At 42.8% G+C, this 23,343-nt stretch overlaps 1 protein-coding gene across 2 annotated transcripts in view; it reads left to right on the top strand.

The window, feature by feature from the left end:
* Positions 1–23,343, top strand: part of LOC138765131 (putative helicase MOV-10) — a 129,274-nt gene that overhangs the window by 67,063 nt on the left and 38,868 nt on the right. For both annotated transcript variants that reach the window (XM_069941939.1, XM_069941940.1), the window contains exons 7-11: positions 452–605; positions 1,984–2,135; positions 4,167–4,343; positions 8,409–8,556; positions 19,024–19,185. In XM_069941939.1, coding sequence (XP_069798040.1) covers positions 452–605; positions 1,984–2,135; positions 4,167–4,343; positions 8,409–8,556; positions 19,024–19,185 — 793 coding nt within the window. The remainder of the gene's footprint in view (positions 1–451; positions 606–1,983; positions 2,136–4,166; positions 4,344–8,408; positions 8,557–19,023; positions 19,186–23,343) is intronic.

The raw sequence follows: 23,343 nt of genomic DNA, 5'->3' as shown, positions 1-23,343 counted from the left end.
CGCCAATGTTTCATTTGCTAGGGTGATCAGCCCTGGAGACCAAGAACAACCCTGCCTGCTGGACCTACTAAGGGGAAATATTGGTGACATTTGTCCATTTGTAATAGTTTTTCCCCGAGGTTTGTCATAAAGTCATTAATAAACATTTGTCCCAGTCCAAATTTTTCCAACACTTTAAACAGAAATGGCCATTCTTGCCAATCAAAGGCTTTTCTCTGCATCTAATGAGACTATTATACTCAGGTCTTGTTTTGATTGTACCAAATGTACTCAGGTTGATAGCAGAGTGCTTCTTCCTAATGAAGCCCACTTGAACCATATTTATCAATTTGGGAAGGTACTGACCCAGGCTGTCGGCTATTAATTTATAATCTGCATTTAAATGGGTCTGTATGACTGAATCTCACATTTTGACACACATTGCTCACACGTGGATTTTACTTTTGTGCAGTTCTTTACTGGCCTCTGAACTGGAATGGAAAAACTATTCTGAGAGATTCTCGTTGTTGCTCCACCTGGAGGAAATTCAAATGGAAAATGACATTACTATGTACAACATGGAGAATGTCACCATGACGAAAGAGGGAAGGCTGCTTGTTCTAAAGGTTCGTGGAGGTGTTTCAGAGAGTTGAGTAGGAAGGAGATATTCAAAGATTTGGAGCAGAAGTAGATCGTTCAGTTTCTGAAGGCTCCGGTGCCCCTCAGCTACAATGTACAGTAAAACATCATTAGAACACAGTAATCGGGGTCCAAGATTTCATACCATGTTACAGCCGAGCCACGGAACAGATGCATATACGTCATGATTCAGGAAGCAGGAAAACAGAATACTGTGATTCAAGCCCTATAATAAGACCTTTAAACTCCACATATTAACATACATATCTTGTAAATTAGTCATTTTTGAATTTGTGGCTGTTAGCCACTGTTAGCCTGGAATCCTAAATTCAAAGTTTGGGGTCCACAGACACCCCCGCTATAAGTGATTCTACGGATTAATGAATCGCGTTCTAACGAGGTTTCACTGTATTTGCAGCAATGGGTCCATTTGTGTCCTGGCTAACCCACATTTTAACTTTTCGCTTTTGGGATTCAGTCATACACAATTTGCACTTTGATTTCAGTGACCTATTTTTGTTTGACTGAGTAACAAAATCCATCCATTTTGTTTTTCAAACTTTGACACCCCCCCCCCCCCAGAATGTGACAATTCTTTTTGTGTGTGACAGAGTTTCAGACTTGCCTCACATTGGATCAATTATATCAAAGCTTGATATCATTTTGGAAAAGCCTGGCTTTGATTTGGTTTATGCCATCATGTACAGGACTATCACCTCACCAGAGGAAGTGGGAGAGATGGAGGGTTTCTGAAATCCATCACTCAATCCATGAAATCTTCACCTAAACGGTGAGGGGGCTAGCGGCCTGGTCTATGCAGCTTATCGTAATTAAACCCAGTTGACCACTGTGTAAGGCAAGACCCAGACAATAGATGTCCCCTGACTTTCAAAACCCCTGATCAAGAGACAAATTGTGGCACAGAGTCATTCTACCCAAACTCCAGATGATGATTCTGGAGTTCCCTCAATAAATTCTTCCACACAGTAAGAATATCCAAAAGTAGATTGCAGTCAGCGAGTGTAGTTGCCATTGTAAAGAGAAGTATTACATAGGAATCTTGCATGGAAGTCAGTGTGGCAATGACTAGATTCCTTTTTTATACTCTAGTTGATCACATATTGAGCAAAGATCTCCTACTTGAAAGTGATGCCAGACGATCTCTTATTTCTCCTCGTAGAGCCCGGCCCTTGGTTTAATGGCATATTTTAAAGATGGCAAATCCAACAATGCAGTACTTCCCTTGGTACTGGATTAAGTGTCAGCCTAAATCTTGCTGGTTTCAGGATCTAAAGTTCTAATGGCGTGGGAGGTGACATTTGTGACTAGCTCTCCGTTTCTGTTCCTCCCATCCCACCTTGGCAGGTTCCAGGTGTTTCCGAAAACCGACCCTCAGTGCTCAGAGGAGACCACCTGCTGGTGTCGAAGAGTGATTCTCAAAGACCACCAGTTGTTCTCTACAGGGGCTACGTACATCATGTCGAGCTGGAAAAAGTCAAATTGGGATTTTCCCTAAAGTATGTTTTGGAGAATGCCCTCACTGATATGTGGGTTTCAATCTTCCTTGAGGGTTGGCTCTGTTGAGGATGATTACTGGACCACCCTGGGTTTGTGGGGTCTCTTTCTTGAAAGATGTTGTTGGCCTACACAGAGTTTTGGGTATTCTCGCATATTGCTTACCATTCTTTTCAAAATGCAGGACAGCTCAACAAAATGGCAAACTTCTCAATGTGGATGAATAAATGATAGATATTCTGAGAGGAAGAATGAGACCAAAAGCTCCTTAATGGGATAACATAACAGAAAAAAATCAAGTTGTGGATAATCCAGTTGGTAAAAGTACTGATCCAGGTTATAAGGCTGAGGAGTTCTACTTTAGTCAATCACTCCTATCCCCCCACCATCTGCCATAGTCTCCTCCTCCTTCTGTCTTTCCCACCTTTATTTGTCCAACTCTTTACCTCCCCTTCAGTCTTCCTCTCTATTATCATGCTTGTTATCTCCCCATCCTACTCAAAGGTCTTGATTCGTAACTTTGACTGACCATTCTTCTCCATGGATGCCACCTGACCTAGTGAGTCCCTCTGTAAAAGACATAGGAGCAGAAATAGGCTATTCAGCCCATCGAGTCTGCCCCACCATTATCATGAGTGGATCCATTTCCCCCTTGGCCCCACTGCCCAGCTTTCCCATATCCTTTGATGCCCTGGTTAATCAAGAGCCTATCAGTTTCTGTCTGAAATACACCCAATGGCCACAACCGCCTGTGGCCACAAATTCACCACCCTCTGGATGGAGAAATTCCTTCTCATCTCTGTTCTAAGTGGACGCCCTTCAATCCTGAAGTTGTGGCCTCTTGTCCTAGACTCTCCCACCGTGGGAAACAACCTTTCTACATCTACTCAGTCCATGCCTTTAAACATTCAAAATACTTCATTCTCCTGAATTTCAACGAGTACAGGCCAAGAGCTCTCAAATGTTCCTCATATGATAACTTGTACTCTAACTACACAAGAATCAGGGATGAGAGGGTTGCAGCCCGGGTTCGTCCCCTTGCTTAATCAGCAGCAAGGGAATACCTAAGTTGTGACCCTGCCAGATTGACTTGCAGAGCTAGAGGACTCTGGTGAACATGAGGCCTCAAGGGTGACCTTCTATTAAGTAAAATGCCCAGCAAGGCGAAGGTATCGGCCCTCGTTTGTGTAGTTACAACTGCACTTTGTAAAGAACAAACTTCCCAATGAATCGTTCTCTTTTAAAGACAGAAAGCAACCTTGGAGTTATATATTTAATGACAAAGGAATTTCACCCAGAGTGGTTCCGAGAGAATAAAATCCTCAGTGTCTGGCGCCAAGATGGTGATGTCACAAGATAGGGACGTTTGATTTCCACATGAACTGATAGCATAGAGCTAATAATGTCTAAAACAACTTGACACGCACTCTTCTGTAACTGATTGGTCGATAATTGAACACCTGTACATTGGTGGATCTTGTCTCCAGACGTGTATGAGAATGTGGGTGCATTGCACCTTCCAAGGTCGATGAGCTCTGCTCCTTCCTTTTGATCGAATAAATATATTTCTACTTGACTTGTGAACGGATATATGTGAGTGACTCCTTGCTCTACGACAATAGACTCTTAAGTCCGCTCAAATTCCAGGACTGCTGAGACTAAGGAACTTGATAACATGCAGGGGTGCATATGAGGGAGGAATTAATCAAAGGATATGTTGATTGGGTATCTGGGAAATTTAAACTCTTTCCTTTCACATCATAACCTTTGAGCTCCTGTCCCCACAGCTCAGCTCAATATATTCTTTACCCCTCTCATTTAACTAAACCAGGGGGTGAAGCATAGAGCCAAACCAGTTGCTTTGCTTTATTAGAAATTCAATTTAGTGATTGATCCTTTTAAGGTTCACTTTGTTAGAGACTTCATACAGGCTTTGCTCAATTGAGGTAGTAGTTGGTGGGTGTGTTTATTAAAAAAAAAAGTGTTGAACAATTTTGTATTAACTCCAATTCTCTCTCATTTTCCCCCTCCAGACTTTTAGATGATTTTATAACAAACATGAAGTTCAATGTCTCATTCACATTTAACCGATTCTCATTACAAATGCAACACCGAGCAGCAGAATTAGCGAAGAAGACTGGTCTAATGAAAGTTCTCTTTCCAACCGACTGTGATAGGTCTTGCAACTGTCCTCTGAGGCGAGAGTTGAAGTAAGTAAAATCTTCGGGAACCTTGGACCTTGAATTGGTTCGGTTGGGTGGGGAGGGGAGTGGCATCGGGAGTGAAAAGGTTTGCTGTATGACCTACTTGGCAATATAACCGCCCAGAGGGGGATTCAAGCACGATTTTGACAAAAATTTGACACCAAATTTCAGAAGGAGCTATTGGAGCCATTGCCGAAGGATTGGCTTCTTCTGTTTATTCTTAGGATCTCAGAATCACTGCCAAGGCATGCATTTATTGGATATCCTGAATCACCCTTGAACTGGTGGTGTTCTGCCATCTTGAACTGCAGTAGGTCATTCCAAGAATGTTGATAGATTTCCATGTCGCCATGGTTTGTACCTTGAAAGAGAACATGGAGGGGGTGGAGGTAACCAAATAAATTAATTGAGGTAGAGCAGTAGGTATAGTCTACATGGATTTAAATAAAGCATTTGACAAGATCCCCATGAGATACTATTCCATGGGTTCCACAGAGCCTTGGCTGTGTGAATTAAAAATTGCCTTGCATGCAGAAAGCATAGAGTAGTAGTGGACAGAAAGTATTCTGCCTGAGGTCAGTGATGAGTGGATTTCCACAGGGATCTGTTCTGAAGCCCCTGCTCATTGTGATTTTTATAACTGTCCTAGATGAAGAAGCAGAACGATGGGTTAGTACGTTTGGTTAGTAAGTTTGCGGATGATACGAAGGTTGGAGGAGATGTGGATAGTGTCGGTTTGTTTTAGGTTACAAAAGGATATAGACAGGATGCAGAGTTGGGCAGAAAAGTGGCAGATGGAGTTCAATCCAGATAAATGTGAAGTGATTCATTTTGGAAGGTCAAACCAGAAGACTGAGTACAGGGTTAATGGTCAGATACTTAACAGTGTGGTAGAATAGAGAGTCCTGGTGGTCCAAGTCCAGGCATCACTCAAGGTTGCTGTGCAATTTGACAGAATAGTCAAGAAAGCCTATGGGATGCTGGGCTTCATTAATAGAGGGATTGAGTTCAAGAGTCAAGAGGTCCTGTAACTCTACAAATCTCTGGTAAGACCACACTTAGACTATTATGTTCAGTTCTGGTCACTTCATTATAGGAAGGATGTGGAAGCTATGGACAGAGTGCAGGGGAGATTTACCAGGATGTTGCCTGGATTGGAAAATTCAGCTTATAAGGCAAGGTTAGCATAGCTGGGACTTCTCTCTTTGGAGTGTAGAAGGATGAGAGGAGACTTATTAGAGGTCTACAAGATTCTGAGGCATAGATAAGGTAGACAGCGCCTTTTTCCCAGGGCAGGATTAGCAAACACAAGGGAACATCTCTCCAAAGTGAAGAGAGGAAAGTTTAGGGGAGACATCAGGGGTAAGTTTTTTTTTATGCAGAGAATTGTAGGTGCGTGGAATGCCTTGCCAGGGATGGTGGTGGAGGCTGAAACATTAGGTGGGTTTAAGAGACAGAGAGGTACTGGATGGAAAAAAAATAGAGGGTTATGGAGTAAGGAAAGTATAGAACTTTTTTTAAGGAATGTATGGGTTGGCACAACATTGAGGGCTGAAAGACCTGTACAGTGCTGTCGAGTTCTATGTTCTATAGACAGTATAAAGATGTGATGGACATGGTGAAGCAGGAGCTAGCCGGGAATAGGTGGATCCAGAAAAGCAGGAGCTGCAAGGCACTCAAATCTAGGCAGGATAATAACAAGGCTGGGTAATGATGTGGAGGCAACAAAGAGCTGCATATTCTGGTATCTGAGAGGGATAAAAAATGTAATATTATCAATTTTCTTCAACTTTTACCTGCTGTAAAGGCAAACCGTGGCGGAGAAAGATGGAAAAGTGTCCCTTCAGAGACACTGAATGCCTGTGGATTTCCCTTCAACCTCACAGACTCCTGTTCAATCCATTAGTAGCCTGAACTCCAGATCCAGAGAGTCCTGGTAAAGCTCAAGGTGGTCACTGGGGAGCTGGTTGTTGAGAAGTTCCACTTGAAAGCTCTGTCATTGACACCTTCCATCCCTTTGATGGTTGAGATTAAATTGATAGGGCGGAAATCCGGCAGATTGGATTTGACCTGTCTTTTTTTAAATATATATATAAGCGAGGCCTATCTGAGTGGTTCTCACACTGTTGGCTGGATGCCACTATTTTAATTTTTATTGGAGCAGCCTCAACTTGTGGATCTTCAAGACTACAGTCAAATATGGTCTGGTCTTGGTGTCCAGTGCTATAATGTGGAAGTGAATCAAATTGACTAAAGACTGGTAGTGATTTTGGGAGGAAGCCCGGTCGGCCAACACTTTTGGCTAAACATGGTTTTTTTACGGCTTCAGCCTCGTCATTAGTGTTTGTGGCTTGGGTCCTGCCATTAATGGTGAAGTTAACTTTGGAAACTCATTTGAACAGTGTCATTCTATGACACCATTTGCAACGGGGTCTGGCAGGACTGCAAAAATATGATCTCTTTTTGTGGTTGTGAGATCACTTTGTCTGTTACACAGCAGCACAGTAGCAGGCACTTCAGCCGATCTAGTCCATGCTAAACTATTATCCCTAGTCCTGGACCACAGCACTCCGTCTATGGACCTATCCTCATTCTCTGACCCTCCAGGAAATAAAGTTCTAACCTGTTTAATCTTTCCCTATAACTCAGTTCTTCAAGCCCTGGGAACATCCTTAGATCTTCTCTGCTTTGTTTGTCTAATTAGTGTCTCTCTTGTGACTGAAACTGCATACAATACGCCAGATATGGCCTCATCGATGTTTTGTATAACTTCATAACATCCCAACTCTTTACTCCATGACTTATGGCCAACATGCCAAACACTCTCTACAACCCTATCTACCTGAGATGCCACTTTCTGGGAATTTGTATCTGTGTTCCCAGATTTCTCTGTTCTGCTGCACTCCTTGGTATCTTACCATTTACTGTGTATGTCCTTTCTTGGTTAGTCCTCCCAAAGTGCCACACCTCACACTTGTCCACATTAAATTCCATCTGCCATTTTGCAGCTCATTTTTCCAGCTGGTCCAGATCCCACAGTAAGCTTTGAAAGCCTTCCTTGCTGCCCACTACACCTCCAATCTTTGCATCCTCTGCAGACTTGTTGATCCAATCTTCCACGCTGCTGATGTACTGCAGATGACAAACAACAATGGAGCCAGCGCTGAGATCTGTGGCACACTGCTGGTCACGGGCCTCCAGTCAGGGATGCAATCATCCACAACAAATCTCTGGCTTCTCTTGCAAATCCAATGTTTAGTCCAAGCAATACTGAGCAACTGAACCTTCTTGATCAACCTCCCATGTGGGACTTATCAAAGGCCTTACTGAAGTCCATAACATGGTGTTTAGCAGGCACAAAATCCTATAGAAAAACCGAACGCTGGAAGAACTCAGCAGGTCGAACAGCATCTGTGGTGGAAAAAGGCACGAGTCAGCATTTAAATTTTGAACCTCTACATCTTGGGCAGTCAAGTTAGATGATATCTTCATCTGATTGGCAAAAGATGTCCATCTCAAAATTATGCTATATTCTAATACAATTAAGAATCCTCCATTGTATTAGCATCACAAAAGCATTTTTACTTTCTTTCTCCAGCACCATGTATAACCTGTGAAATCTGGTATCTCCAGATCTCCATTGTCAAATCACCTTGGCCTCCTCCACTGTCTCAGTTCCAGCTGTGGAATTGCTTCCCTAAACCCCTCTGCATTTTCCAGCTCCTCTTTCTCAGTGATAACCCTTCAAACCTTTACGATTGTGTTTTTCGTCACCTCTGGCTCTCTTTGACTGCTCAGTAATGAGTTTTGCACAATAATACATAATATGTTTGCATAATGATGTTTTGCTATGCTCAGGTTGCTAGTAAATTCAATTTAAAATCTCAAAGAAAAGATCAAAACACACAGGATTGGGTCTGGGTTCTGCCTGGCTGGGCAAAGTGAATGGTCTGAAAATTGGAAGCGTAAGGGTGGGGATCTTCTGCGCGATGGTGCTCTTGTTTAATATTCCTCTTGTTTAATATTCCTTTTCATGTATTCATATATTGCAACAATATTTTTTTTTTAAAGATTTTATAATCAGTCTCTTGAAGAAAATCCTGAACAGGTCAAGGCAATCCGTTGCATTGTTGCTGGGACCTCCAGACCCGCCCCATATTTGATATTCGGCCCACCAGGAACTGGAAAGACGGCCACTATTGTGGAAGCTATAAAACAGGTACCATTTCCCTTTTATTTTACCCTTGGCCTGGTTCGCAAATCCCTGCCTGGCTCCTCCCAACTTGTCCCCCTTACACCACTTCTTTACCCACTCTTCAGTCCTCGTGAAGAGTTTTGGCTCTTTTTCTCCAACTGATGTTGCTTGACCCACTGCGTTACTCCCGCAGATTGTGTTTGGCTTAAGATTCCAGCATCTGCAGTGTCCTCTGTCACTGTTTGCTCTCAAGCACGAGACTGGATGGATTTTGATTTCACAAATTTTCGGTTGGTAAATGTTGCAGACTCTGCTTCTCAATGCTCATTGGCGCAATATCATTTCTGCCGATTAGTTAAGGGACACCAGGTAATTCTATCCTTGTTATTTATTTTGATTTCCCCTTTATTCCTATTTGATTTAGAATGATACTCCTTACCTTTAAGAAGCTGCCAAGAAACGTATGAATTTTAACCAAAGATGCAACTGTATATTTTCTTGATTTGGTTTTTCTTTTTGATAAGGTAGAGACTGGATATAAACGGTTCAGATTTTATGTAGCAATTTAATAAACAGTGGAGGCCCTTGCTCTTGACCTTGCTCACTTTTTAATGCTGTTACATGTTCTGAAAACAGATGATTTTACTCTTGAAGGGGTATGATTGCTATGTATGAGAGGGCATTTAGACACAAATAGCGAATAGAAGGATAAGAATCATGTTCGGACAAAATAGTTTAGATTAGTGATTCCCAAAGTGGGTGCTGCTGCTGCCCCTCCCACCCCACCCCCCCCCACATGGGCGGTGGAAAAATCCAAGGGGATGGTGAGGAAAAAGGGGGCTTTCTGAACCTTCAGTCTTGTAATTATTCAGTCTGTTGTAAAGTTTAATGAAAGTCATTGCTGTAATTTTCTGGCCAGACTCAGGGTGGCAGTAGTGAGCAAAATAAACAGCGACAAGGAGTTCTCACGAGTGCTGGTCTCGGAGGCTATCATGTTGTACTGGCGAATCTATCCCTCTGCTCAGAGCCACTGCCACCACTAACCCCCCTCCCCCCACCCTCAACTCAACACCTTTGTATGGGGTTGGGGGAGGGTGCAGTTGGGATGTGGCCCTGAGGCAAAGGGGGTGGCAGCCCAAACAAGTTTGGGAACCATTGGTTTAGATTGACGTCATGGATGGCAGAGACATAATAAGACCTTAAGGCATAGGAACAGAAATGGGCTATTCAGCCCTTCGAGTCTGATCCGTAACTCAGCCCTACAGCCCGGCCTTCTCACCATAACCTTTGATGCCCTGGCTAATCAAGGACCTATCAATCTGTCTTAAATACACGCAATGATCGGCCTCCACAACTGCCTGTGGCAACAAATTCAACAGCTTTACTACCCTCTGGCTAAAGAAATTCCTCCGCATCTCTGTTCTAAGCAGATGCCCTTCAATCCTGAAGTTGTGCCCACTTGTCCATGGGAAGCAACATCTCCCTGGCACTGGGATTAGGGTAGTTAAGTGTTTCCTAACCTTTTAAAGCTCAACTATTTGACAAAGGACTTTTGTTCTGGACACCTTCAGTAAATATTATCAGGAGGAGAAAAGTTTGTTTCCTCGTTTAAGTTAAATAATTTTCCCTATGGTCTCCTATTAATCATCACACCATTTCAAGTAGATCAGTTCTTAATCTTAACTCCAACCAACCTCGACTCTGGAACCTCCACAATTTGATCCTTTTTACCCCAAAAATATTTTAGTAAAACTGTGCCACATGATCTTTACCGCAGAATAGAACTGGGGGTGAGGACAGAAAGTTTGAATTGCGCATCATACAAATAATTGATAGATGCTTAACTTATTAAACTGAAATTTTGGATGTCACTTGTTTGAATTTGGAATCACATCAAATGAGATAGTTGATTCATTGATTGAAAGACTTAATGGAATTTCTCAAAATCTGTGATTGTACTCGACTCCAGAAATGACTGTAAGGAAAATGTACATTTTAGCCAGACCATTTGTGACAAAATAATTTAATAGCCAATGAAGTACTTTGTGAAGTTAAATGAGAAAGTCTGAGGATGTTTGGGGGTTGTAGTGCAATACACAAATGCTGGAGAAACTCAGCAGGTCTTGCATCTATAGGATGTAAAGGGTTACCGATGTTTCGTATCAGAGCCCCTTCATCAATGTATGAGCAAACATAAAAGGGTAGGGGAGGAGAAAGGAGAGGTCTGAGGGAAGGAGCGGGGGGGAGGGGTGTGGTGGTGGTGAGGACAGGTTAACCAGTAAGTGGTCATAGGCAGATACAGACAGGTAGGGTAAAGAGAGAAATAAAAGCTAACGGACACCGGAGAAGTCGATGTTAATGCCATCCAGTTGGAGGGTGCTCAGTCAGAAGATGAGGAATTGTTCCTCCATTTTGCGGTTGGTCTCAGTCTGGCAGTGCATGAGACCATGGACGGACATATCAAGAAGGGAATTGAAATGGGTGGCCACTGGGAGATCTACGCTATTGCGGTGGACAAAGCCAAGGTGCTCATCAAAGTGATCTCCCAATCTGCTTCCAGTCTCTCCGATGTAGTGCACCGGATGCAGTAGATGACCCCTGTTTTGTTAGGCTGGCAGGGGTGAGGGGGGGGGGGGAATAAAGATAGGATTTTTTCATTATTTTGCTACTGTCCTTCATGTACCCTTGAGCAAGCCTCCAGCACAAACTTGAAGGCCCATGAGCGCAGAAGGCGTAAGAAAGTGGCAAACCTAGCCAAGTCCGTCATGGGCACTATCCTCTCTCCCATCCATTGAAAGCATCTATACGAGGTTCTGCCTAAAGAGGGGGTTGCAAAAATCATAAAGGAACTCCATCACCCTGGTCACAACCTCTCTTTGCTCATCCCTTCAGGCTAAAGGTACAGAAGCTAAGAGTCCATTACCTCCACATTCAAAAAGATTTTATTGAACAGCTCTTAACACAAACTGTAACCGTGAATATTTATCTGTTATTTGATATTTATTATCTTTCTGACTTGCATTTGTGGTGATTTCATTTTTTCCCTCTGTAGTTGATGTAACTTGTCTACCTGTTTAGTTGCAGCAGGTAACAATTTGAGGGCATCATACTGGTGTGTATGACAAATTCATGCAGCGTGGATAGCGTAGCGGTTAGCGCAATGCTATTACAGTGCCAGGTTCAAATCTAGTGCTGTTTGCAAGGAGTTTGCACACTCTCCCTGTGTCTGAGAGGGTTTCCTCTGAGTGCTCCAGTTTCCTCCCACCCTTCAAAATGTATGGGGATTGTATGTTATTTGAGCAGCATGGGCCTGTGGGCTGGAAAGGCTCGTTGTCGTGCTGTATATTAAAAAAATTTAAACTCGCACATTGACACAATTACAGACAACTCTAGGACCAAGCTTCAGTGGAGAGGTATTGAGCATTTCAACTGGGTTAACTCTATAAATATCAACCTACATTTTAAAAAAACATGAAGTTCCCCTTTGCCATTCTCGAGGTTCCTTTTATTGTCATGTCAGAATAAATAAAAATGTGAAAGATGTGATGTACTTCAACTTTTTTCCGCCATTAAGCAAACAAAGAGTCGTCATGAGCATTGCCCAGCACCCTGAACAATAAGAGAGAGAAATAAAAGAGAGTCCCTTCGGATTCACTGTCTGGATTTGCACAGTCTTCCATTCCATTGGCAGCCCGAGCTCCAGATCCAAACCTCCAAAATGATCAGGAATCCTTCAGTGCCTGAAGCCCTTCTGCAGTGTCACCTGCCTCCAGCATGAAATCCCGGGTTGCGATACCTGGTTCCCATGAGCCAGTCTCCAGCAGCCCGCAGCTGTAGACGTTCTTGATTTTAAAAATAGCATGAATATTTCTGAAACGTAAATACAATTTTAAGATGGCTTTTCCTATCTGAGGAACAGAGGCTTTAGTAGACAAGGTCCTTCATCTTCGAGTTGAAAGAGGATATACACGCCAGCCAGCTTCTGCGCAGTCGGACATCTCTGTAGAGGTCCACATGTTCCAGGGCTCCCTTGTCGTTCATTGTGAACTGCTGTGGAGAACTAACTTGATTAAACCCTCCCTCTCCATTTGCAGTGTACTCCAATTATCATTGCAATTCTGCTTTACAATTTTGGTTAAATCTTTGTCGATATCAAGTGACTCAGATGTTTTAAGAAACAGAAGAATATCTTTCTTTTCTCAACTCCTTTCAGGCATGAAGGTGCTAAAGTGGTTCTGAAACAAATGTTGCAGTGAACAGAAAATGTTGAACTGGAACTTCTTTTTTTAAAAAAAATGACCAAGCAGTTTTTAAAATGATGCAAGGATTTGAAAGAGTTGATGTAGAATATTTCCACTTATGGTTTTTTTAAAAAAATAATTAAATGTAAGACAGTCACAGAAACATTAATTTTGTTTCTCTTTCTGTGAATGCCTCTGTAACTGGTACCCCTTTTACACCGGGATCCCACTAAGTTGGTGTGTGAACGACCCGCATTTGAAGCCAGGTCGGGTTGTTCACACTGAACCAAGAAAAGCCGGCTCAGTGTGACCTTTTACACTGGGACCCGGCATCCCGGAGCAAAAGGAGTTGGGACCTGCAGCATTACAGCATTGGTGTCCTGGGAAGGAGGGGGAATCCTTTTATACTGGAGCCGATGCGAAACGCATTGGCTCTGATACTACCTACCTCGGTGGGTAAGTTCCGGGATGAAAATGACCTCCATCCTGGTTTCGTCGCATTCACACAGATAACTGAAACAGTTAAAAGGTGGTTAATTACCATATTTCAAAGGGCAGAGTAAAAGGGCCTTGAAAGTTTGCAGCATTTTTTTTTGTTTGACTTTCTTACCCAGTATGTTATGTATCAAAACCACTGCTGTACCTGAAGTGAAAAATATGAATATATTTAGAAGAAAGTTAATGAAGCAAATGAGGAAGCAAGGGGTTACAAAGGGAAAGGGGTAATCTCCACTTAAACAGAGGGAAAGGAACGTTCAATCTAGTGGCTGCATCAGGGCTGCCGTCATGTGGTTCGATTTTATTGGAATGTTCTGTTAGATGTGCTTTATATTATTAACAGGGGTGCAGTGTTAATTTTTTTAGGTGCTGGAGGTCACCAAAAACGGCAACAAGGAGGTACTGGGATGGAGCTCCAGTGAGCTCCAGCATCACTACACGGCTGATTATTCAGTTGTGTTATCTAACATTTTATAGGATATTATAAATCTTTTTATTGGAGAATGTATCCAGTTTCCATCAGGAGGAGTTTTTTTCCCCCCCCATTTTCTTTCCTCATTGAAATGGTGTTCCACATTTATAAACAATCAACATTATGTGAGACTAAATATGCTATTAAAAAGCAGTCAGTAAAATGCTCAAGTCTGCAGGAGGATGGACAGGCGAAGGCTCAGTGGTTCATCTAACCTGCCGCACGTGAATGGTAGACGTCATGAATCGCTTTCTCCGCCTTGGTGTTAAGTCACGTGGTCTCCACAGAGGTGCAAAAATTCTGGGGTTTTGATGATAAGTTGATTTGAGAGAAAAACAATAAAAATTGTGCGCTGTCTGTAAGGAGTTTGTATGTTCTCCCCATGTCTGTGGGGGTTTCCTCTGGGAGCTCTGGTTTCTACCCACTGTTCAAAAACCTACTGGGGGTTGTAGGCCAATTGGGTGTAATTGGGTTGCAAGGGCTCGTCGGCTGAAAAGGCTGTATGTCTAAATTTAAAATTCTGTCTCCAACCTCACAAAGCCTGAAACAGTAGAAGTTGTCACGGGAGAGGTTAGAGATCACTGTGGCCCTTAATTTTGCCACAAATAAATCCTCCTCTTGTTCAAATATGCCACAGAGTTCATTATTATGCCCCCCTTTCAAAAGTTCCACAGGACTTTTGACTTCATGCGTGCAGGCATAGAACATAATACCAAAGGAAGTGGTTAGACTTCATCTAGAACAGGATTCTCTCTGGAAGCACACTTCATAAGGAATGGTGAAGCTTTGGAGAGGGTGAAAAGGATTTTTTTTAAATGGTGCAAAGAACTTGGGTTATTGATCTAAACACAATGAAGGTTTCAAAATGAAAAGTGTAGATGGAAAGTGTGTCTCTGAGAGGGCCATGAATCAAAGTTACAAAGCTAAGATAATTAGCAAAAGATTTTCACAGATTCATTGGTTAAGATTCAAAAGGAAATGGAATATACACAGGTACAGTGCAGACCCTTCGGCCCACGATATTGTGCGGACCTGTATAAACTGACTCGTCAAATCTAAATCTTCCCTACCTCACATCCAGAGCCCTCTATATTTCTTGCATCCATGTACCTGCCCAAGAATTTTTTAAATGTCTGTATTCCACCAATCTCTCCCCCTTACTCCTGGTAAAGCATTCCAGGCACCCATTACTCTCTGTGTTTATTACCAAAAATCAACAACAACTTGCCTCTGATGTCTCCCATAAGCAGATGTCCTCTGGTATTTTTATTGTCGCCCTGGGGAAAAAGGTGCTGATTGTCCATCCTACCTATTGCCTCCTCATAAACTTGTAGACCACCTTTAAGTCACCTCTGTCACAGAAATTAACCCAAAGACAGGAACTTCGAGGTTCGCACCAAGAATTTATTTACATGGTATTGTGGAGAAGCCTGCAGCAGCTTAAACCACCATCAGGACTCTAAATTGCAGCCAACAAAGGTCATATTTATACAAGAAAATGGACAAGCTGGTGTGATTCTTTCTTGCATTCTCCCATTCAGTGTCCAATAAATCCTTCAATAGCCGTACCAATTAATCTTTAGACAAGTTAAACAAATCTCTCTATTCTGTATTATCAGGACCCGGGAGTGACTCCAGACGCCTCCTCCTCCTGGTTCCCAGAGACTTCATGTCTTATTTATTTTCACCTCTTGGCACCGCACTTATCACTCAAGGTTACTCTCATCTAGCATCAGGAAGTGAGATTCAGCTTGCTTCTAAATGTACATTAGTTTTATCCACTTCTATCACAAATCCCTCCTTGTTCATCTTTCTGGTCAGCATCTAAGGGTTCATATCTCCTTCCTCCTGTAACCTACAGGATAAGGGTGGAAGATAGGATGGCACGGTTAGTGTAGCAGTTAGCGCAACGCAGTTACAGCACCAGTGACCTGGGAATGCTGTCTGTAAGGATTTGTAACTTTTCCCCATTTCTGCGTGGGTTTCCTCCCACCTTTCAAAATGTACCAAGGATTGTAGGCCAATTAGGTGCATGGATTTGTGAACCAGAAGGACTGTTACCGAGCAGTATGTTTAAATTTTTTTAAAAATTAAAAAAACTCCTTTTCTATATCTCCCTTGTGTTGAGATTTTGCATAGAATGGTGCTGCCATCTCCTGTCTTTGATCTTGGAGGGAATGCATAGTTGTGTAATGCAACAAACGACCACCACCTGAGATCAGAGCAATGAGCCCCCCAAAAGAGAGGCTGTAACCAAGAAATTGTTTCCTCTCCTGTCACTGATTTAACTGAGAGTGCCATACATGTACAACACCTAATGGCCTGATTATCTGATCTCGGAAGCTGAGCAGGCTCAGGCCTGGTCAGTACTTGGAGGGGAGACCACCTTGGAATGCCAGGTGCTGTATGTTTCTGTGAGGGGCGCTGACAAAGTGGTGACTCTGTCTGCCTCGCGGTAGACAAAAGTTAAAGAATTTAATGTATGCTACATTTGAAATGTAGTATTACATGACAATAATGGAACCTTTGTATCTCGTCTCGTAGCCGTTCTAACACTTGGTTCATGTTTTCTGAAACATCGGGGATGTCGGTGCAGCATTCTTTCTCTACTCATGAACAGACCCCTCCTTTGGCTAGTACACAGAAAATGTGGTAGTACACGAAATTTCCTGCAACTGCTGGATATTAATACATGCAGGGAGCTCTGTCGATTTAACTCGAGGGGGCTTGTAGCATAGGTCACTGTTGAAGAGCCACCAGTTTAGCTACTACCTCTGCAATTCGATATCCCTTGGAGGCCTCATCCTTGTCCGAGGTGAGTGACTCACATTTGCTTATTGCTAAAGGATGTGGTAACTGTATAGGATCTGTATGAGGGAGGTGCACTGAATCAATTTTCTGGTTAAGGTAATAGATCCTCTATTTTTCATAATTGTCCAAAGTCATGTGTTACCCTGAAGGAATAACTTGAATCAATATAAATATTGTCAGTTTTCCCTTCCATCAGTTATTCTGCAGGCAAGGGTCACTGCGTAAAGTTCTGCCACCTGCTTTGATGTTCTTATTGACATAGGCTTCCATTATTTTTGCATAGAATTTCCCGTAGCAGCAAAATTCATGATCCCGTTATTGTCATGTGTTAGAACATGTAATATTGCACAAAATTGTCACAGGCAAAGAGTGGCCATTGGTGTCACCCCGCAAGGGAGAAAGAGAAGCCACAGAGATTTTGTTTAGAGTCACTGGGTGTCTGGATTTGCCTCCAGTGATCCCGCAATCTCTGCAGCTTCACAGCAGATCTTCTCTTGGGTGGTACGAAGAGCTGTCTGTAAAATGAATCAACATGAATCAAGTCAGGATTATCAATAGATCTGGTTGTGGAGTAATAATGGGTTCTACCGCGTGCAATCCTGGTCATCTTCACCCTACTGTGCAGAGAGTAGTGGGGCAAAAGTAGCTGGATTAATAGCTGGAGGGAGATCTCTTGTAATTATTGTTGGATCGAGAGAAGAGTATCACCTCACAGTCTGTTCTTCTGGCCGTAGCAAAATGTTGCAAAGCAGGTAAATTTAACAGTAGCAGGGGGGTGCTATCACAGTACAATAGGAACAGATTTTTCCACCATCACAGCGGTGGCAGCCTCAGCAAATGGACGGGCATTCCTTTACCAGCAACAACAGCCCGTAATACCGCAGAATAATAGCTGCTGGTCTCTTTCCTCTACTGTGCATATGTCAACCCCCTCTGTACAGTTGAAAGGACTTGCTAGAGCTAGGCAACCCTCGCGCAAGTGCTGTGACTACAGCCTGTTTTAGATCATGTGACGTGCTTCATTTTGACCCCAGCCATTTCTTTTTCAGCCTGCTTTCTCTGTTTTTTCTTTGGAGGTCGTTGTCTCTTGGCCACCTCCATCCATTTTTTTTCCTCTGGTGCCCTGTGCCAGTCCTCTGCTTCCCTGGAGTTATGGCTGCTGATCATTGATGCCACCATCTTGGGCACAGAGACCCCATGTTGTTAGAACTTTTAAATAAAATCAACGTTGAGTCCATTAACAGGCCATTTAAAGCCTGAATAGAACTATGCAGGTTTCTTACCCGGGCTGGAGGGGCCTGGGACTTGTCAGCCACAAACGAGCCTGCAGCTGACGTGGACATTACCCCTCCATAAATCTTCGTCCGCGAAGCCAAGCCAAAGAGAGAGAGAAGAGAACTGACAGCAGTCACACTTTGTGGTTGGTTTGAACCAGTGTCTCGGTTCCCTGCTCTCCGCATCTGATATCATGAATAGCTTCAGTGCCCTAAACCATGATCAGAACTTAAATTGCAGCCAACGAAGGTCATATTTATACAAGAAAATGGACAAGCTGGTGTGATTCTTGCATTCTCCCATTCAGTGTCCAATAAATCCTTCAATAGCCGTACCAATTAATCTTCAAGGCAAGTTTAACAAATCTCTCTATTCTGTGTTATCAGGGCCCAGGAGTGACTCCAGACGCCTCCTCCTCCTGGTTCCCAGAGACTTCATGTCTTATTTATTTTCACCTCTTGGCACATCGCACTTATCACTCAAGGTTACCCTCATCTAGCATCAGCAGTTTAAAATTCAGCTTGCTTCTAAATGATCAAGTATCCCATCGTGCGCTAGTTTTAACCATTTCTACCACAACCTCTCATCCTTCGCTCCAAAGAGAAAACCCCCAGCTCTGTCACCCTTGCCTAATAAGACACGTTCTCCAATCCAGGCAACATCCTGGTAAATCTCCTCTGCATGCTCTCCATAGCTTCCACATCCTTCCTATAATGCGGCGACCAGAGCTCAAAACAATATTCAAAAATGTGTTGTATCCTAAGTTTTATACAACTGCAATATTACTCATGCCTCTTGAAATTTATCTCCCCCCACCAAATGAAGTTCAGCATCTTCACTATCCTATCAACCTATATGGCCATAAAGAGAGATTTGAACCCCAAAGTCCCTCTCTTCTTCCATGGGCGGCCACTGCTACTCTACCCTTTGCATTTGCCCCCCCATCCCCGCCCTCTGGACCTGAAATGCATCGTCGTATTTTTTCCATGTATTTATTCATTCATCTCATCTATTTATTTAATTTATGGTAGCATCATTGCGGCCTGCAATTCAACTACTGACACACCATCCAACTCACTCATGGTAAAAGGTTGCCTGCATCTGTATTAGATTCTGTAATCATTGTTCCTGAGAATATCAATCGCCACAGTTCAAAGATTTTTGTTTTATACTGTATATTGATTCGACTTTCAGGTTCTGGTCTATACACCAAATGCCCACATCCTTGCGTGTGCACCATCTAACAGCGCCACTGACCTACTGTGCCAGCGAATCAGGAAGACTGTTGACAAAAGAAACATTTACCGCCTCCATGCAATCAGTCGTGGCTCCGACATTATCCCTGCGGACGTGAAGGTAGGACTTCATTTATTGCTACTTTTCACTCATTTTTCAGAGGTTTTGTACCTTTGTGGAAAATTCAAAACTCAAAACACTGGAGTTAAACGTAGCCAGTAACAAATACAATAATTGATCTTTTTTTTCTCTGGTACAAGTCAGGTCAAGTCAAGTTTATTGCCATCTGATTGGTGTTTCATCAGGTTGTACTTGTGCATTCTCCAGTCCTCAGCACAAAACATGCAAACACACAACCAGTCATTACACACACTCAGACAAATATTACATATACAGGACCAAATATTACATATACAGGACCAGTATATATATATGTGTGTGTGTGTGTGTGTGTGTGTGTGTGTGTATATTGTTTTGTAAATATGAGAGTCTCGGATGGTTAGTGTGAGCTGTTCCTTTGGTCGTTCAGCATTCTCTCTGCCCTTGGGAAGAAGCTGTTCCTCAGCCTGGTGGTGCTAGCTCTGATACTCCTGTATCTCTGCGTGTGGGGTGGTAGAGGTCCTCAATGATTTTGCATGCCCTCTACAGACAATGATCCCAGTAGATCACATCAATTGGGGGGGGGGGGGGTAGGGAGACTCAAGTGATCCTCTCTGCCACTCTTATGGTCCTGTGGATTGACCTCCGATCCCTTTCTCTGCAGGAACCATACCACACTGTGATGCAGCTGGCCAGGACGCTCTCAATAGAGCTCCTGTAGAAGGTTGACATGATGGTGGCTGGTAGCCTTGCCCGCTTCAGTCTTCTCAGGAAGTGCAGTGGCTGTTGCACCTTCCTGGCAAGCGAGGAGATGGTGTGTCCACAATCGGTAACTAGTTAGATAAACGAGTATGAACGTGTATTGCAGGAAGCTATGACACTGTATAGATACATTTAAGAAGCTGGAAAAACACAGGAGGAAAACTAGGTTTTGTGAATAATGTCAGACAGATTGGACTCTAGGGAGCATTGTGTGTAGAGCATCCCTTTCATAGTTCAACTGGGACAAATGGCTCATTTTTGTTTCATACCAATGTGCCTTAATAGGGCAAGCAAAGAAAAAGTATTTTTGTGCATTAGATGGAATCTTGAATCTTGATTGCAAACGGTAATTTATTTGTTTACATGTATGCTTATCTTCTTGAGTACAGTTTTCTTTGCACGACCAGTAAGTGGTAGTTCTTCAGGAAAAAGAATCTCAGGGTTGTATGTGATGTCGTGTTAGCTCCGAGTGCCAAGTTGCATCAAAGGGGAAGCGTTACCTCAGATGAGTTCCCTCCCTGCTTGTGTTAAGTCGTTGCCCTCCCTGCTTGGACAGTGGACGCTGATGGTGACCTGCCACACCAAGGACATAGGGGAGCTCTTTGAGGTGTGACTGAACCATAATGTCAGTGTAGACAAGAGCTTCACTCTTCCATGTTGTGTTTCATCATTTTTGCTAATGAGGCCAACTACTGTCATGTCACCTGCAAACTTGATGACCATTGGTGTTGCAGTCCTGGGACATTAGCATGAACAGGATCATTCTGAGCACGCACCCCTGTAGAGTGCCAGAGCTCATCATGATGGCGCTCCACCTTCTGCTGCCGTACCAGACAGATTGAGCTCTTTCCGTTAGGAAGTCCAGAATCCAGTCACAGAGTTGAGTCCCAGAAAGGACAGCTTCTCCACCAACCTCTGGGGTATGATCACATTAAGTGCTGAGAATGAACTCAAGGAACAGCAGCCTAGTGTCTGAGGTGCCATTCTCCAAGTGGGCCAGGACAGAGTGGAGGGACAAAGCAACAGCATTGTCAGTGGAACCGTTCTGACTGTAGGTGAGCTTAAATGGGCCCAATGTCTCTGGGAGGTGAGTTTTGAAATGTTCCATCACCAGATGCTTGAAGCATTTCATTATGGTGGAGGTCAGTGCCACTGGGCAGTAGTTGTGGCCTGCTGATGTCTCTAGCATTGCACTAATCATGCCACCCAATTTTTTTACAAAAGTGACTGCAGTTAGTAGCTTATTCATTGCTAATGAAGCAGTGCCAGACTGATTAAATTGGCATTAAAGAGATGCAGAATCATTTTTTTTTATAACCAGGTTGTAGAAGAGAAATGCAACAATGTCTATTGCCAATATCTGGGGGAAAAAAAGGGGGGAAATAAACCAACTTTAACTCCTCTTCAAATGATGCAGATAAAAGTTTCCAGTATCCCACAAATACAGCTGTAGCAGGGTCAAAGACTAAAGCTCACCATGCCTTTTCATCGAACTCTCCCTGGGTAAACGCAGCATGGAAGAGTGAAGCTCTTGTCTACACTGACATTATGCTTCAGTCACACCTCAAAGAGCTCCCCTATGTCCTTGGTGTGGCAGATTGCCATCAGCGTCCACTCTCCAAGCAGGGAGGGCAACGACTTAACACAAGCAGGGAGGGAACTCATCTGAGGTATCGCTTCCCCTTTGATGCAACTTGGTACTCGGAGCTAACACGACATCACATACAACCCTGAGATTCTTTTTCCTGAAGAATTACCTCTTAATGGTCGTGCAAAAAAAAAAACCTGTACTCAAGAAGATAAGCAAACATGTAAACAAATAAATTACCGTTTGCAATCAAGATTCAAGATTCCATCTAATACACAAAAATACCTGTGAAATTGTGCGAGAATAACAATCTGAATCGCAATGTAGACAAGACCAAAGAGATGATTGTGGACTTCAGGATCACTAGGGATGACCAACCTCCATTACACATTCATAGCTCAGTAATGAAGAGCACCAAGTTCCTCAGAGTCCACTTTTGAAGTGACCTCTCCTGAAGGCCCGTCATCTCCTCAATTGTCAGGAGGGCGACTGCACTAGAAAGGCTGAGATGGGAAAGGCTACCAGCCACCATTCTGTCAACTTTTTACAGGAGCTTTATTGAGAGCAATCCAGCAGGCCCCATCATGGTGTGGTATGGTTGCACGGTGTGATACGGTTGCTGTAGAGCAGTGGTTTTCAAATTGTTCCCATAAACTCACATTCCACTTTTCATTTAAAATCTTTTTATTGAGTTTAACATATAAATCCTACATACAGAGTCTTCTAATAAAAAAACTAACAGGCCATATCATATCACCAATTAATATCAATGTAAGTCAAAAACCTATTCATGTTTGTTTATTTAACAATATTTCTTAAAAATAATTCTGGATAGAAAATGTAAATAACATCAGACAATCCTTTGATCTAAGCCAGTGGTTCTCAACATTTTTGTTTCCACTCACATACCACTTTAAGTATTCCCTATGCCATCGGTACTGTGTGTTTAGTAAGGGATCGCTTAAGATGGTACGTGAGTGGGAAGATTGAGAATCTGCTCGAGACCCAATTGTTACTGAAATATTTGGCTTGAGAAAAATTGTTATTGGCCCATTTCCTTTGGAGTTCTGAAACCGTACACATAATGAGTCAATGAGGTACGATTAAAACAGTGGTTTTCAAACTTTTTCTTTCCACTCACATACCACCTTAAGCAATCCCTTACTAATCACAGAGCACTGATGGCATAGGGATTACTTAAGGTAGGATGCAAGTGGAAAGGTTGAGAACCACTGATCTAAGCAAAGGGTAAATTATGTCTAATGATATGATCTATGACAACTATAATTAAACCCATATTTAACAAGTTAATCTTAAAAACCTAAAACTAAATCTATCAGTGGGGTCTCTTTCCCCTCTCAATAGTGAGATTTACTAGGGTTGTTGTTTAAAGAGGGCTCACAAAATCAGGGAGGACCCCAAGTACCCCCAATGCAGCATCTTCCATCTAGTCTACTCGAAGAAAAGATACAGAAGTAGCAGAACGGATTCTTCCCATGGACAGTGAGAATCCTGAATGACTGCTAATACACCTCTCTCATAACTCTACTATTTATTAATAATATTTAATTTGATGAGTGTATATCTATCGATTGTATGCATGTTTATCGCTGTTCTACCCCAGGAACTGGAGGATGCAGTTTCGTCATGTTGTACTGGTATAATCAGATAACAAATAAACTTAAACGTGACCTGGGTTCGAATTCAATGCTGTCGGTAAAGAGTTTGTACCTTATCCCCATGATCTGCTTGGGTTTTCTTCAGTTGCTCTGATTTTCTCCCACCCTCAAAAATGTCCGAGGTTTAGGTTAATTGGTTGCTGTGGTGTA

The sequence above is a fragment of the Narcine bancroftii genome, chromosome 5 (assembly GCF_036971445.1).
Source record: "Narcine bancroftii isolate sNarBan1 chromosome 5, sNarBan1.hap1, whole genome shotgun sequence".
Lineage (NCBI taxonomy): Eukaryota > Metazoa > Chordata > Chondrichthyes > Torpediniformes > Narcinidae > Narcine > Narcine bancroftii.
This window is presented reverse-complemented; position numbering and strand designations above follow the sequence as displayed.